Genomic DNA, 17,160 nt, shown 5'->3' on the forward strand with positions numbered 1-17,160 from the left:
CGAAAGTTTACCGTGATGAAGCGGTGGTGGCCCAATAAATAAATAAATAAATAAATAAATAAATATATTAGGACAAATCACACAGATTGAGCTAGCCCCAAAGTAAGTTCGAGTTGTGTTATGGGATACTAACTCAACGATACTATATTTTATAACAAATACATATATAGATAAACATCCAAGACCCGGGCCAATCAGGAAAAGATCATTTTCCATCATGACCCGACCGGGGATCGAACCCGGGACCTCACGGTTCAGTGGCAAGAACCTTACCACTGCGCTATCGACGTCGTATAATTTAGACCTAATTTCTAATTTAGACCTATTATCGAAAAGTCCCAGGTTCGAATACCAATACCAATCTGACTCATGTAGTTTTCATCGACCAGCACTTGCTTCCGGTGAAAAAAAAACATCGTGAGGAAACCTGCACACTGGTTGATGGTTTAGTTCACTACTAGTGTGTATGCACCTACCTGCCGCTAGATGGCGGTGTGCAGTCGTAGAAGTCTTGACAGATGCTTTTAGGCGACTTGAATAAAATCTGATATCAGTGTTGGCAATACACTCGATATGATGATGATTATGAATAAAAATGTTTCGTGGCGGTTACGGGTTGGTCTGATCTTAGTGGCCAGGGATTTTTGAAAAGATATTTTCTTTTTTTTTATAATGTCCAACTGGTGCCTGTAAAAAGCCTGTAATTTCCACAAAACCCTGTAATTTCCAAACAAAGACTTCAGAGATGTTTTATTTCAAACATACTAATTTACATGTTCATATATCGTTTGGCGAGTATCAGCCGACTTCTGGGCACCCTACAGTCAGTGAGGGGGTGCACTCTGTCGCTCCACACGAAGGCCGGGTCCTCTTGCAGTGTTGCGAGGGCTTGCAGTGCTTCCTGTTTGGTGAGGGGTGTCTCTGGAGCTTCGGTTACGCGGGAAAGCCATCGGGCTTCCACGCAACTATGGAGTGAAATTAGAGTCACAATTGTCACAAAATCTAATCTTAACTTTCGCGTTGCATAATTATATGCCCGTATTTAATACCTGTTCTTTAGTATATAAAATCTAATCTAATTTAGTATAATATATTTATATAATATATATTTATTATAATATATAACTTTTCGTAGCTTGCTATACATTCGTAAGATGTTAAATGTATCCTTACATATATTAATAGGTTTTTTACAAAAATAATAATTTTTTATACAAGCTTTTATCGTTATAAGAGAGATCTTTTTGCATTAAATGTGTGACAGATGTGTGTAAAATCGTGTCTGTGCAGTAAACCGTTGAGGAGTTCCCATGTCAGAACAACTAAATGGGGTAATGGAAAATATAATATTACAAGAAGACTAACCTTGGACAAGTGTCAGCCGGCACCATCAGTGATGTGGGCAGCGGTGTGAGCTGTTGGGGCAGCTCGCACTGGACTAGGTACATCTTCAGTCGGCCGCCTCCTTTGTGACCGATCTTCTGGACGTGTCGCTCCTGTAACAAGACCCGAAGTACAGAATATGATATTAAGATAACCCATTTTTAAGAAGACATCTTCTTGTAAATATTTTTATATTCTCTTTCTATTTAATAAAGCTTTTATTTTTTTTTTATGCACACAACATTCGCTCACGGATCTAATGGAAGAAATCCTTTTGAATCAGGTGGAATCTTTATAATGTTGTCTATTCATATTGTCTAAATAACAGTGAAAACTGCATCAAAATCCCAGACGGCCGTGGAGTGAGCATGGAATTAGTAGGTACTCGTACAACGTACTAACTAAATTCATGGGAGTGAGAGGTAAACTGAATGAAAGATTAAGTCAAACATCTGTGTTTGACATCGTCGAAACGCTCTGAGAACCAGAACCAACTTTAATATACGCTTTGTGTGGTGCATACGCGTTTGGAAGGGTAGAAAGAAAGTAAAATACGTTCTAACATAAAAATAAATGGTTTGAATGATATCTTGAATCTTTTCCATGATGAGGCGCATGGTCAGGTTGAACTTCCACAAGGAAGGGCCCTTCCCACCCAGCAGGCTCTGGTAGGGCTCCAGGGAGCAGTCCAGGAATCTGAAGCAAATGATTCCTATTCTTATACTAGTATTCGCCCGCGTAAGCGAGCGTGCGGTTTGCCTGATGGTAAGCAAACACCGCGTGGTATATCATATATTAATATTATAGGTACTACCCATAATCTTACCCTGTTATTCATAAAAAAAAGTTAAAAAAGACTAAGCTGAAGTAAGTTAAGTCACTGTGTATGTAAGAAAACAAACAAAACATACTTTAAAGTATGCTTTAACTTTTTAAAAGTGGTTCTAGTATCTCAAATCTTGACTCTGTCTCCTCTGTACGTGATAAAGACGTGACACTGTATCTGTATAACATTAGTATTCAAATTCAAAATTCTTTATTCATTTTAGGATGATATACATCACTTATTGACGTCAAAAAATTACTTAAACTAAGTCTACTGCCGGCTTCCAAAGCGCAGGTGAAGAAGAAACGGCGCAACAAACTTCACCGCGGCCTTTTCTCCGAGGACGTCAATTAACAAATGTAGGTCTTATATACATATATTAAAAATATTATGTAGTATGGATATGTCACAATTTTTTTGATCATTCTAATTCGTCTCCATTATGTATGTAACTTGGAGCAAAAATATCAGAAATTTTTGCCCCAAGTTACATAATAGAGCACTAGTTACCTGATGCATACCTACTTCAGTTAACTTTATTAATTAGACACATGCCAATTAAAAGTTTCGGGGTAAATACGTTATGAACAAACAAAAGTTGCACAAGGCGCGAAGCGTTAGACTTTCCTTAATTGTGTACAATTTTGTTGTGAGTTGAAAATCGCTGGCGTATTGTGATTGTTTCAGTAAATTGTTCAAGTAATCGTGTAATTAAATAATGGATATAGTATACCTAAAAGGACAGTTTAGTTCCCTGGTATATGCGAGTTCCTGCCACTAGATGGCGGTAAGTAATCGTAAAAGTCATGTCAAATTTGAGACCAGTGTTAGCAATAACACACTCGATATGATGACAATGTTGAGTATAAAAAAGGCTGTAGGTTTTCGCGCTTGTACTTTTCATTCTATCCTTACATATTATAAAAGAAATTCTACTGTTCTTCAAGTTCTTTCTCAAAAACAAACGCACGAATTTTCATACAGTTTTCCTCAATAGACAGTGTGATTCCTAAGGAAGGTTTAAGTTACAGACATATATTAACCTCAAGGCTATAGACTTATATATTAAGCTCAAATCGTATCTCTCATGGCAACATTTCTAATATTGATCTTGTGCTATCAGAAGTAACTATTCTTCGCTGACGAAGTCGCGGATAAACAGCTAGCGTTGTTATAAATAGAATTAAATCGCATGCATATGAAATGCAATGATGATAAATGAAGTTAATTCTGAAGCAGATCATTTCCCATTTTGACGGGATCGAACTTGGGACCTTGGCACGATGATCATTAGACTACAGAGGAAATAATCCTACTAATATTATGAATGCGAAAATTTGTGAGGAAGTATGTGTGTATGTTCGTTAGTCTTTCACGTGATATCTGCTGGACGGATTGTTATGAAATTTACACGGGTAGAATATAACTTGGAATAACCCATACATTTTATCCCGATATTCCCATGGGAGCAAAGTCCCGGGGCAGCTAGTATAATAATAATTAATACATCAACAAGCATACGATTGGTTGTCATATGGAGCTGACGTTGACTGATGCAGGTCATCATGGCCGGCTGACTGTCATTATCCGATCATTACTGGTTAAATATAATTTAATCGACTTATTCATTGCGATTTTATCAATTTATTTTAACGAATTGTGAAAACTAAACGACATTTACAGAAGATTGAGTTACTACACTTAATTTTTTTCTTATTGTGTAAACATCGGTGACATGTGTTTTATTTTGACGGCCTCGGTGGCGCAGTGGTAAAGTTCTTGCCACTGAACCGAGAGTGCCCGGGTTCGATCCCCGGTCGGGTCATGATGGAAAATAATCTTTTTCTGATTGGACCGGGTCTTGGATCATTCCACGTAATGACCACGACCCTCAGCCATGAGGAATAGGACTATGAAGAAGTGTTTAATTGTAAGTAAATAACCACGACTTTCAGCCATGAAGAATACGACTGTAAGAAAGGAAGGAACTCTTATGATTTCCTACAGAATTGCAATAGAGAGAGAGAGAGAGAGAAAGAATCCCGCATTCCGTGCTGCAATTGCATGGCACAGTCACGTGCCTCAGTTATCCATTTGTAACCAGCTAGCTACTGGATTACTGCCATTTTATATTTTTCTTAGAGAAATTAAATTTTTTTACTTATTAATTGGGAATTGAATGATATTTTTACAAACTTTTATTTATCATGCTATATAATGTAATTATGTATGTATGAGGGTAAATTATGTATGTAGGTATGTTTCCCGTTTTCCTCGTGGACCAACTGATATGCACAATTAGTTGGGTCATTAGGAATATTTTTTTTCCAAATTATTCCCATAGACACAACCACATACCTACTTATCATAGTTCCAATACACACAATTAATCGGGTGGAATCTTGTAACTCAATTTTAAAGAAGATATCTTCAACGGCTTGAGCTGATATTTTGTATACATGTTTGGGTTCAATGATAATACATCAATATGATATGCATATAAAACATGTGTCCATGAATTTGGACATGGTATAAAGGTCGAAGACGCTGGTAGACGAATTGCGCATAATAGAAAGAATGCACTTGCTAGGCAAGTTTATTTGTTAGACAAATTAAAAAAAACCCCGACTTGCAATATTCATTTCGCTACAACTTTTGAACGGCCGAACAGATTTTCATGAAACATGACTAAGAACACTCGGGATAAAATTATCTATGACACAAAAAAATAATAAACGAATATCGCTTCATCCGTTTGCGAGCTACGATGCCACAGACAGATACACAGACAGACACGTTAAATTTATAACTCCCCTCTTTTTGCGTCGGGGGTTAAAAAGAAGACCATCGATAGACCAAAGCAGTGACGGAGTGGTGGCCGAGACAAGGACAGAGAGCGGTTGGTAGACCATCAGCTGCTGGTCAGGTGACATTGTTTGGGGCACGGGAAAGCGATGGGTGAGACTGCACAGGATCGTAGGGAGTTGAAAAAGCGTCTATGGGTATAGGGGTTGGTTTATACAGGCTGTAGACAGTGATGCTGATTGATAGACAAAGACAATGTTTATTTATTTGCAAAAACAAGAGTTTACATTTTTTTTCAATGTGGTGTTAAAAGAAAAACTTAATCCTACATGTTTCACCGTCCACGGGTATGCAAAGTTAAATGGAGAGCATGCTATCATCCCACACAACAAAATCGAATAAATAAAAGTAACTAAATTAACTAAATTTGTATCTAAATCTATCATTAAAAAAATTGTTCAAATTATAATAACATTTATCAATCAGCAAGGACCTGAGGTGCTTATTAATAAATTTAAATTCTGATCTTTAAATTGTTATGGAATTTCGTTATAAATTTTAGGTGCCATACATACAATACTTTTACTGAGTAATGCCGTTTTAGAAGGGTATAAACATAGTCTATAATTATCCCGATGATTTCTTAACACAATATCACAAAGGCGTGGGAATAAATGAGCATTATATTTAACAAATATTGCAACCTCAAGTATGTAAAGTGAAGGAAGTGTTAGAATTGTATGTACTTTAAATAGATATAGAAAAAATAGATAAACTGTTTATTTATATAGAAGACACACAATATACATTTGTGATACAGTAAACCATTAATATACAGGACAAATACACAAGGAATGTTGATGAGAAGCCTGTGTCAAAAATTGCATTTTTTAATAACATGTCATAATGCAATACGTGCCAATGTTATCTCTCTCGCATGTTCCCTTACAAAAGACAAGGATATGCATATACGTTAGTGAGCTGAATAATCAACCAGAATACAGACAGGTACACCATTTATACTAAACGGACATTCACATTATACTATACCACCAAGTGGTGGCCAATCTGTCTCATGTACAGTACAAATGAGTCAGACATATTACTCATTTAGCACGAATACTATTCGAAACTGGTAACTTTGGGACACAAGCTCTCTGCATAATTTCAAAATACTGTGATTTCTCAATGGCAGATACAAAAAATTATCGTCAAAAGTGTAGATTATTCTAGGCCTAACATTATACTAACGAGCTAATTACTCACTTGAACATATCGGCAATCTTATCCATAGTCCTATTCATCAACTGTATTCGTTCGTTGAGTGTGCTGCGCAGTGCTTCGTTACTTGATTTCTTCACTTCTAACTCTTCTTTCATATGCTGTAGCTTACCTTGCCGTTTGGATACTTTCATCTCATTCCAGTCGCGACGGTCCACTAAAAAATTAATAATTCCTTTAATATTTGTCTATACGCTTGTCTGCCTCTTTTCAATTCTCTTCTCATGGGTCTGCTGGAAGAAATTTCATTCATAATAAGCAGCGCCTTTACTTCTTCCGTCCAATAGAGAAAACAAAAGAACATCGGATCTCAAAGCTGTGATGCATCAGTTGTGAGATCCGATGTTCTTAAGGAAGATACTGCACAGAATAGTGAACTTCTTTGCTTGACGATGACAACCGACAAGTTATTAGCAGACAATGAGCGGAAGAGAGGCTAATGAAAAAAAGCGAAAAAAATGGAGGTTATAAAATACATTTTCTTGCAGAAAAGGCGTCATATCTTTATGATTTCTCTAAAATCAAAGGTTCTCACCAACATCTTGTCTAATCTTCGCCACATTGCGCGTGAGCACTTCAATCTCAGCGCAGTACTCGGTCATAAGCAGATACATACTGAAGTTCTGTTGTTCTATCTGTCTGAACATCTTTATAATTTTCTCCGGGTTTTCCTCTTTGGCGTAGTTCTAAAAAATAATGATTATAAAATAATAAAACAGACAATTTTACTTTTTCTGACACTGTCCTTATCTTGGATGAACCATCCGCTTATGTATATCATAATGGATTCATTGGAACAAGAGCCTCGTGTAAAATTTCATGATTCGAGGAATTTCCTCGTCGAGAGCAGAGAGTGCACGTTCAGCTCGTTTATCAACGATCCATTATCAACTAAACCAAACGTTTATACAAAATATTAGCTCCATCGTCTGAAGATCAAAGTTTCCTTGCAAAAACGGGTATCCTATTAACTTGTTCAGAACATACATAGATGAACTCTGAAAACATATAATTTTTCTGGAGAAGCAATCGTGTAGAGGATCTAACATCCATACTATCAGGTACAATTACAGTATCTACGTCTTTATCCTATATAGGGTAGACAGAGCCAAGAGTTGCGCAACTCGAAGGACAGATTTAACTAGTGGGCTTACATTAATAGTTTCAATAATCGCGTTATGAGCGTCACACTCCTTCTCTATCGTCTCTATTTCTTGCAGCCTCTCTTTCTCTTCCCTCTCCTCCTGTTTCTTATTTACTCTCATCACCCCTTTAGCAGATAGGAAGTGGTACAGTTTCATCTCATGGTCGTAGGATTTTTGGAGCTCTCGCATTTCCTGGAACGTAAAATATAAGTATAGGTATTTCATCTTTCGGAATCTGTTCATTTATTTTTGCGTCCAATATTTATGGGAAAAGAAAAGCGATCTTGGGCTTGCATTGATTTTTGTTTCTCCTATTGGTTAGTATTTTATTACAAATACATTATATATGTATTTGTTATAAAATACTAACCAATATAAACATCTAAGACCCGGGCAAATCAGAAAAAGATCATTTTCCATCACGACCCGACCGGGGATCGAACCCGGGACCTCTCGATTCAGAGGCAAGGCACTTTACCACTGCGCCACCGAGGTCGTCATTTGTGTATAAGTAACTTGGAACACCAAAGTTTGATAATAAAAATAATAAATATATATAATAGCTCTGTTTTTTCAAAAAATTGTTATTACTGTTTAATTTGACCGTAAAAATGTGTCTAAAGCCTAACTCCTGAACAAATGCTTTTGGTCATTGTATTGTAATCAAAACATGCCCCACGACGGATCATCGTGCTACGTCGTCGCGATTGAGCAATGGGACATGGCTCTCACTAATCTACCGACTTATAGATATAGTATAACGCACTAATGACTGTTATTATAAGATTCGTCGCATGATATGTCTACCATTGATTAGCAGCGAAAGGACAATTCCATCATTATTGCCCCAAAGGACAATAAACCTTAATTTGACACAAATAAGATTTACATTTAACTGGTGTCGAGAAAACTAATTTACAAATAGTAGATTTCATGTGATTACATTGTTGCGAAGACCTTTATATATTTTTTTTATTTGTGTTGACTTTATTTTTATTAGTAAACTCATCACCATAATCTTTTTCATCCTCGCGTTTCCATTCTCAACTGTGACGCTCCGAAACCCACTAAAATAAACTATTTTTTTTAAAAACATTCGACTGAGATTTTACAACCGGCCGATTTTACAAGCACAAACAGCATTCCCAAAAAGGGTCAGTCACCCTTTTTGGGAATGCTGTTTGTGCTTGTCAGATTTCAAGGGTAATCTTATTCCTTAGTCGCGATTTTGTTGTGGATTTATGGTCGGGAAACGCAAGTTACTGGTCATCTCGTACACGAACTGATCATCTCGTTTCTCATATATTTTCATGTAAGTTAATTGTGTTTCACATCAATATATATATATATATATATATATATATATATATATATATATATATATATATATATATATATATATATATATATATATATATATATATATATATATATATATATATATATATATATATATATATTATAATCAGCACTCGGATCATCTTTTGACTATGTACATTATGTACTTTTATATATTATTAGAAAAAAAACTTGTAAACCTTGTAAGAAACAATAATGGTAAGCCGATCTGGCATGATAGGGACCAACACTGTTCAAATGAGTTTCTTTCGGCATTTCTTCTCAGCAGTGGTCGTTCCGAAATGCCAGTAGCTTGTAGCTTGTGAGAAATAACTATAAATATAAAAATTGACGAGAAAATTATACTATACTAAACTATAAATATAAAAATTGACGAGATATATTCGAGCCTGTGAAGGTCTAATTCCTGAATAAATGATTTGAATTTGATTTTTTTACGCTAAACCTCGGCTTTGGGGCATCACAGCTCCGAATGCAATCGGGAACACGCGAAGATGAGAGAGAGTTAACCAAACTATTAATCGAAATACTACTAGAACGAGTTTACTTGAACTTGCAGCATCTGATCCATTCTCCCTTTCTCCTGTATGGACCTTAGCTTGGCGACCCATTCGTCTCTCTGGTCGTACGCCAGGGTGGACGACTCGAACAGGTCCGTTAGAAACTTCTTCCCTTTGTTCAGAGCCGTCAGCATTTTCGTCCAGGACTTGTTGAAGAGCGCTCTGGAAGGATTTTACAGAAATTAAGATTAAACAAGTTATTTCAACATCATAGATAGATAGATAAACTATTTATTTATATCGAAGACACACAATATACATTTATGATACAGTAAACCATTAATATAAAGGACAAATACACAAGAAACATTCTACATAACTATACAATAATGTGCCGCAGCGATATAAAAGGGCAGTATCTCAGTGCATATTCTGCTCAACAAAGAGAGCAGGGGTTTTCGGATACCACCAGAGGGTACACGGGATTTCACGCATATCGAAGACGGTCGCGCTACAGTAATTATATAATAATTAATAAACACTTAAAATAACACATTTAAAATAATAACATTGCTAATATTATGAAGACAGTAGGAGGTAGACTAAACGAATACAAATTCGATTTAAACCGAAACTAACACAATAGCACCAGAAAACACTCGTCACATGTCACACTACTAACACAAGATTAACGTTAATTGAATAGTGAGCTTTAGTGACATCAGCACCTATACTTTATTTGTACAAGCGGGATCAAGGTCCGAAGCACGGAGGAGCTTGAGATAATTTTTGGTCACCCATCAAATGGCTGACCATTCCGATAGAGGCTACTATTGCGGGCCGAGCGAACATTTTTTTCTATCTTTCACCATGGATCTTAGCATATTCCTGGACATATGATTTTTATCTTGATACTATATCAAGATAAAAATCATATGTATAACAAACAGCCAAGAACCAGATGGCGAGATAACTTGGACAGATTCCGGTCAAAAACTGGACAACTACGAACAGGACCGGACCAAATGGAAAGAATGGAGGGAGGTCTTTGCCCAGCAGTGGGACACCTGATGGCTGTAAATAAATAGAGAATAACTGAATAGTGGTGATGCTCTCCTTTTTTTAGGATTAGTAGCACAGTGTCACAAAGTTATTCGACGGAATTGCTAAAGACGAAGTAGCTGCCAGCGTTGATTACGCAGTTACGCAGGATTGTCACAAAATATGAAAGACGTGATAAAAAACCTTTCCTTCAGCCTTCCCAAGCCCTGGGTGGAGGCGTTCGAAATTCAACTGTAGTTAAAAAAGATGTCTGTCAGCTGTGTTGGTAGTATTACCTGTCTTTAAGCATATGCTCAATCTCATCTCGTATCTTCCTGTTCTCAGCCTGCAGCACATCGAACCTCCGAGTGGCTACTTCAAGCTGGTTCTCCGTGGACACCAGCCGTTGTTCACTTTGCGTCCTACGCTCTGCCATCTGTGGAATTATATTGCTCGTAGAAACTAGACAGAAACATTATATTTACTAGTTTTTATTTACGCAGTTTCATGCAAAATTTCACCTACTTTCTTTTATCCTACAGAGTTGAAATGTTTACCGGTAACAGGATCTCTGGGAAACGACTGTACTATCGTCAGAATGTCACATATAGCAAAGAGTCTGAAGTCCTGTAGTTTGGGATATGCTGACTATTGCTGACCCTAATAGTGCCAGTCGTTTATTAGCTATCGAGTCATAATATCACAAGATTCATATCACGGTCTTCTCTGTATCTGCACTGGCTTTACAAGCTGAAAGTCTTTACTCGATAATGAACTGTCGGTAATAAAAAAGCATTTACCTCCCCTTGGCTAGCAGTAACCACCTTCTTGAGAAGCAGCATTTCTTGTTTATCATTTTCCAACAGCTCTTCAAGCTGATTCATCATTGTTATTCCATCTTAAAATAAGATTTTCAAATTAAAGTTTGCACTAACTTTAACTAAAAGGAAATCATGACTGAACATCATGATACCAAAAAGAGTTACGAATAGTTTCTGAGAAATTAATCTCATTCAATTTGATGGTTTCACGTATTCCTGAGAAAAGACCTTAACAGACGGATAGACAGCACAATACACAAGTGGTTATCATACACGTAATCTCAAAAACAATCTTGTAATCTCTGGATAAAAATCAAGTTAGAATGTCATTAGATATTGTAAACTCAATTGAAAGTAGTTTTAATTGATATTAATTTGATTAGTTTTAATCGGAATATCAATCAGATTAGGTACAAATGTAATCGATTACGCTCAACGCGTTGCACTGAGAAAAACAATATTGTCTTTCACTATAGTTGAGATCAATAGTTGCGATGGATCATCTTTCTATATATCTTTTCTTGTATGTGTGTTATATTTTCTGTATTATTGTTGCTTTTATATATTATAACTAGCGGTTATATATTTTTACCCGTCCCGGCTTCGCTCGGGTAAAAGCAATAAATAATACATCTAAACTTTCCCCATGAACCACACTATCTATTGGCGAAAACCGCGTGAAAATCCGTGCAGTCGTTTTTGAGTTTATCGCGAACAGACAGCACAGAACAGACGCAACAGAGGAGCTCTGTTTTATAATATGTGAGGATAAGGATTTACCTTCTGCGTCCTGCGCCGTGTTTATTCTCAGAAGTAAGGCTTCTTTCAAGTCCTGTTTCATTCGTTTGTCCTTTTTCTTATGCGCGCCTGATCTCGCTATCTGCAATTAATTGGTGTAGTGTAAACATACGTATACATAATGCCTCTACACTATCGCACTATAGAACTCAGATGCCGACGCGATTGAATGATCACGGAGTTGTACGTATGAGAGCAATTATTTACTGCGATGAAAAAACCAGCAATATAATGTCGAATCCGGAACTGTTTTCATAGCTCTCTTTCAACTCCGTGTGTCCCTGGTTGCGTTCAGGGCGAACCAAATTGCGAAGGACGGAGTCAGCGTCATAAATAACCTTAACATTTTGAAGTTTGGGCTATGATTTTACAACCAGACGCCTGCCTGGTGGTGACGCCTTTTGGGATTGCTATAGTTGCCTTTCGGCTGTTAAGTCTATATGCCCCTTAGTAGACTCGTATACGACATCTATGGTAGGATATTGAGTGGTCCTATTCTAGGGCGGGATCACACGCCTCGATAGGCTCTCTCAAAGTTACGTCCACAGCTGCAAAGCGATGGAATTCAGGACCCGGTTTCTTAATTGTCTTCTCCTCTTCCCCATTTTTCTACATCCATATAATTCAGTCAACAGATACACATATCGTTCACTTGCGACGACAATGTGACATCTCAAAAACCCCAACTTTACAGGAAACAACTTTTAAACTTTTGAACGGTCTTATTTTTTTAAATACTGTTCGAACGACCTAACTCTGTTAGAACGTATTATAGGTTAACTAATGAACAAATTAATTATGTATAGTCATCGTATGTTTACAAAGAGAATACCCATAATTTATACGTTTAAAAAAAAAAGAGAAAACTTATCACCATTTTCCTGAAATATGCAAGATTTTTGATGTGTTATAATGAAATGTAACGTTGAAGATGATAAACTAAGTTGCATCGTGTTGAGTCATGAAATGATAAAACGTTGATATCGAAAATGTTTCTTTAATATAACAGCAATATGAAATATCAAAATAGTGGTAACTAGTACTTAACAAGTTTTACTTAGAAATATATTTATGATGAGATCTTCAATTACAAATAAGACATTAAAATAAGGCACATATTTAAATCACATATAACTTCTTTTCGTCTTTATTCAACAGTCAATCAATAACTAAGCTTGGCCTAGTAAAAAAAGCTTACAATAATTATCACAATCATGTATGGCACGTTAGCAGAATCATCAAAGATGAAAAAATACTGATATCAAAATTAAAAATTCTAATAATAAACTTTTAACAAAAACTATATTAATTCAGTCTTCAGACAAAAAAAGTACTCCTTATCTTAATTAATCAGGTTAATAAAAAGCTACAAACTTTCAAAATATGATCTGTAGTATTCAGGAATGTGATTACTATTCAGCAGAGAAAATATATCTTCTTTCTTCTTTTCAGCTAAACCAGGTTTTCTGTCAAAAGCCTTCTTGAGGGGAAAGTTAAAATCAACCTTCTTTTTTATTATGATAGCTCTTTTGAATTCTTCAGCGTAAGAAGTTTTGAAGTATAATGTATCAGGCTCATCTTTCAGGAGCTTAAACACTTTTATCTCTGAAATTTTAATGGCATTTTTATCTTCATCCTTTTGAAGCACGAAATTTACTTTACTTATTACAGCTTTCCAATCGCAAATATCACTATAACAGATTTCGTTGACGTGAATCGGCGTAGATTTCTTTCTGGCAGCTTTTATGGCGCCTATGAAACCTTCAGGGGTATATATAGGTCCAGATCTCAACTGCCTTTTCACTTGCCGTTCAATCTGAGAGTGAACTGAGTCGCCTTCGTTTTGGGTATGCCCCTTAATGAGAAATTTATGAGTGATAGACTTTATATTTGGATAGTTCTGCACAGAATAAAGATACATAGCCATCGTGAACTTATTCTTCTGCTGTCCAGCAGCATTATCAGAGTAAAAAACAACGTCAACTGGTTTGCCACCCTCTGAAATATTTTTTATATATTTAAAAACGCATGTGGCAATCTCGTTGGCACCTCTATGAGCCTGTGATTCGTCCCATACATAACATTCGACAGAGTGATTTTTAATATCGTAAATTGTCAGATTCAGTACGTTCAGTTTTGATTTGTAATAGAATACAGATATTTCTCCTTTAGGGCACTGAAATACTGCCTGTAAATCATAAACTGCAACAACTATATTATCATCATTCTTATCCTTTTCCTTCTCATTTCGTGATAAAAGTTTTTCTTGGTGGTGTTTTAAGTAACTTTCCTTCTTCATTTCTTTTTCTTCTTCAGTGCTATTTTTGTAAGCCTCACAAAACTCACAGGTGTCTTTTTTAGGGATAAAGAAAGATATATTGAATTCTTGTGTGAATATTCGATAAAACATAATATAATTAACAAAACCAACATTATTAGTCTTGCATTGTTCTACATAGTCTCTGTGAATATCCGAAATAGTCTTACTTCCGTCAATGTAATGTCTTTTTGAATTAGCTCGCAAATAGTGAGATTCAATTTTAGGGATAGCTTCAATGAAACCTTTTGCACCATTCTTCAGTGCGTCATCTACGTGGGCATGGTTAGAGTGACACCCACGTTTATCTTTGATTAAAGAGATGTTTGTATCTTTATTTTTCTTCTTTAGTGCAGTTTCTATAGGTCGGTTATTTATTGCCAGAGTGTTTCGAAAGAAGTCCTTGCAAACCCTTATTTTTACGCCTTGCAAATTAAAAAAGAATGCATTATTATTGTTTCGTTTCGGTGCTGGAGTTCCATTTTCATCAATTCTAACATAACGTTGTACTGGCTTTACTTCATCAATGGACTGAAGTATAAATGACCATTGTCTTTCAATATCACCCAAATTCCAGTAATCATTTAGAATTTCTTGGCGTTGGGTTTCATTAATGAGGGATCGGCATTTAAATTTACAGGTTTCTTTACAAGGGGGCTTAAGTATTCGTTCAGGCATTACTTTTTTAGTTTTAGATGATACATAGGACTTACCACAATTTCTCAAATTTTTAGCAACATTTTTCTTCCAATTACTTTCCTGTCTTGGCCGTTTCTTTCCCTTTTTTGTAGGCGTCTGAACTATTTCAACTTCATTTGAGTTTGGAGTTTGATTTTCAGTTGTAGCTGTGTTTGACTGATACAATAAATCTTGTGGTAGTGTATTTTCATTTATTGCGACGGTAGACATGTTTTTATTTTGGTTTATTTCTTGAGAGTTCCTTTCAGATGTCATTGGAATTTCACTAAATTCAGCTATTGTAAATCTGAATTTTGATTTTTCACGTAACTCTTGATAATCTGGATCTTTAACTGAGTCATCGCTATCTGCAAAGAAGTATAAATAAGAGGATAATGATTTGTATTCTAGTAAAGTTATAAATTTAGGTACACTTTAGGTTATCAGACAGTCAAAAACTTATCAGCGCAAGAAAATTAAAGAATACATAATAACAAATGGATACAAAATTTCCAAATAATTTGTTTTGGTTACTTAGCTTTTAAGTTTTACCGACCTTCTACAAAAGATGATGACGAGGAGCTACTGGAAGAACTACTGGACGATGAACTTGTAGATTTAGAACGTCGGCGATAGTTTTGAGTTGTCTCTGAATTTTCTGAAATCGATGAATAAGTATAATAAAGTTTACACCGATATTTTAATCAAAGACTTTACTCTCGATGCAAAACCAATACACGGACATCCTTCATACAATAGACTATCTATTGTAGGATGTCAGTGATAGTGGTTTCTAAAGCCGCAAAGTTCGGAATAGTCGTGAAGCATACTTACCGATCATTTCATTCTCTTCAGTATCTGAAGAATCCATGTTACGAGTATCATTTGAAACAACATCGCAACCATCATCATCTTTTTTTTTTCTTGCTAACTCTAACATCAATTTGGTCCTCGACCCCATCTGTAAATAATATTATTAGCACATACAGTGTAATAAGTGGAAATAAATATTTAAGCTGACTTAAAATTATTCGGCAAAATCAGCACATCTACAAATAACCCTAATTAAATTTCGCTAACGTGTAATCAAATTATCATCTTCAATGTTACAATAAGAGTTATCTAAGTGAAATTAATATTTTTTACAAGAAAACTGTGATATCAATAACCTAAAATTTTAATATTTTTTAAAAATTTCACGAACACTGTGATAACAAGTTGAACCATGTTATTGAAGGAAGAAAGAAATAATATAAATACTTACTTTTCACACAAAAACGCTGATATTATCGTGATGTCACGTTTTTGGCGAAAGCCGGGAGCACTTCACACTAGCAACAACAGACAACAACTGAGCTGTCACAGTCTTGATGCTAACTGCATCGCCGAGTGAGATAGTGCTATACAGTGATATTTGCATCTCATTCTCTCATAACTCGGCCATTTTTAAAGTAAAAAATACCGCGATTTTACCAAAAAATAGATCGCGACATCGCGAGTTTGAATTTCAATAAAACAAAAAATTGAATATTTATAAATGTCACACTGTTGTCGCAAATGAACGATATGTTCCTTGACAACACAGATACACTATCACGACTTTATCTCTTGCGGGGTGAACAGAGTTATGATTAAACTGGCAGTGACAGGATGACAGCCCAAGAAAATAATCTCCACTATAATAGCCAAGTTCTTTGATTAATTGTTACGGTAAAATTTGCCTACAAGCCACGATTCCATAGCTTAAATCTGAGATTTAAAATAGCTTTAATCAAAACTCATTCCGCGCAGTTGAGACGTACTCATTTAAACAACCATTCACACTTACATCGTAAATATACAAGAAAGAGAAAGAAATAATTATGAACAAGTTTATTGTATTGTACAATTGTAATTAGTCCTAAGTGAGAGAGAAACGCGGCAATACAGCGCAACGCGGCGCGACGCAATATAGCTGTATTACGATGTATGTAATAATTTGTGGCATATGGTTTCCTTGGGATAGGTCTATTCGTATTTTCCGTGGATATCGTACGAGGTGACCAAGAGGTAAAAAACAACAACAGTATTCCCAAAAAGGATTGAAGACAGTCCGCAGACAAAACCACATCTGTATCATCGAAATTTATATATTTATATTTAAAGCGGATCCTGCGTGCGCGAACGCGTGCTTTGGGGCATTACAGCGACAAATGTAACCAAGTTT

The 17,160-nt window shown here is 35.8% G+C and overlaps 2 protein-coding genes across 2 annotated transcripts in view; both read right to left on the reverse strand.

Annotated features, from left to right (window-relative positions):
* Positions 1-703: 703 nt before the first annotated feature.
* LOC128680515 (coiled-coil domain-containing protein 63-like) overlaps positions 704-17,160 on the reverse strand; it is a 410,628-nt gene continuing 394,171 nt past the window's right edge. Inside the window, exons 4-13 of the mRNA XM_053763721.1 lie at positions 11,942-12,041; positions 11,141-11,238; positions 10,637-10,776; positions 9,347-9,521; positions 7,450-7,632; positions 6,831-6,981; positions 6,281-6,452; positions 1,947-2,079; positions 1,366-1,496; positions 704-965 (exon numbers count right to left, since the gene is read on the reverse strand). Of these exons, the coding sequence (XP_053619696.1) occupies positions 770-965; positions 1,366-1,496; positions 1,947-2,079; positions 6,281-6,452; positions 6,831-6,981; positions 7,450-7,632; positions 9,347-9,521; positions 10,637-10,776; positions 11,141-11,238; positions 11,942-12,041 (1,479 nt within the window). The 3' untranslated portion in view covers positions 704-769. The remainder of the gene's footprint in view (positions 966-1,365; positions 1,497-1,946; positions 2,080-6,280; positions 6,453-6,830; positions 6,982-7,449; positions 7,633-9,346; positions 9,522-10,636; positions 10,777-11,140; positions 11,239-11,941; positions 12,042-17,160) is intronic.
* On the reverse strand, positions 12,605-15,584 carry LOC128680514 (uncharacterized). The gene is made up of 2 exons (XM_053763720.2): positions 15,511-15,584; positions 12,605-15,322 (listed from the first exon to the last, which is right to left on the reverse strand). The coding sequence occupies exon 2, from the start codon at positions 15,228-15,230 to the stop codon at positions 13,326-13,328; it is 1,905 nt and encodes a 634-aa protein (XP_053619695.2). The 5' UTR covers positions 15,231-15,322; positions 15,511-15,584; the 3' UTR covers positions 12,605-13,325.

The sequence above is a fragment of the Plodia interpunctella genome, chromosome 24, assembly GCF_027563975.2.
Source record: "Plodia interpunctella isolate USDA-ARS_2022_Savannah chromosome 24, ilPloInte3.2, whole genome shotgun sequence".
Classification (NCBI taxonomy): domain Eukaryota; kingdom Metazoa; phylum Arthropoda; class Insecta; order Lepidoptera; family Pyralidae; genus Plodia; species Plodia interpunctella.

Excerpts from the sequence above, each read along its gene's own strand:
- LOC128680514 (XM_053763720.2), bottom strand. The coding sequence starts at position 15,230 with ATGACATCTGAAAGGAACTCTCAAGAAATAAACCAAAATAAAAACATG.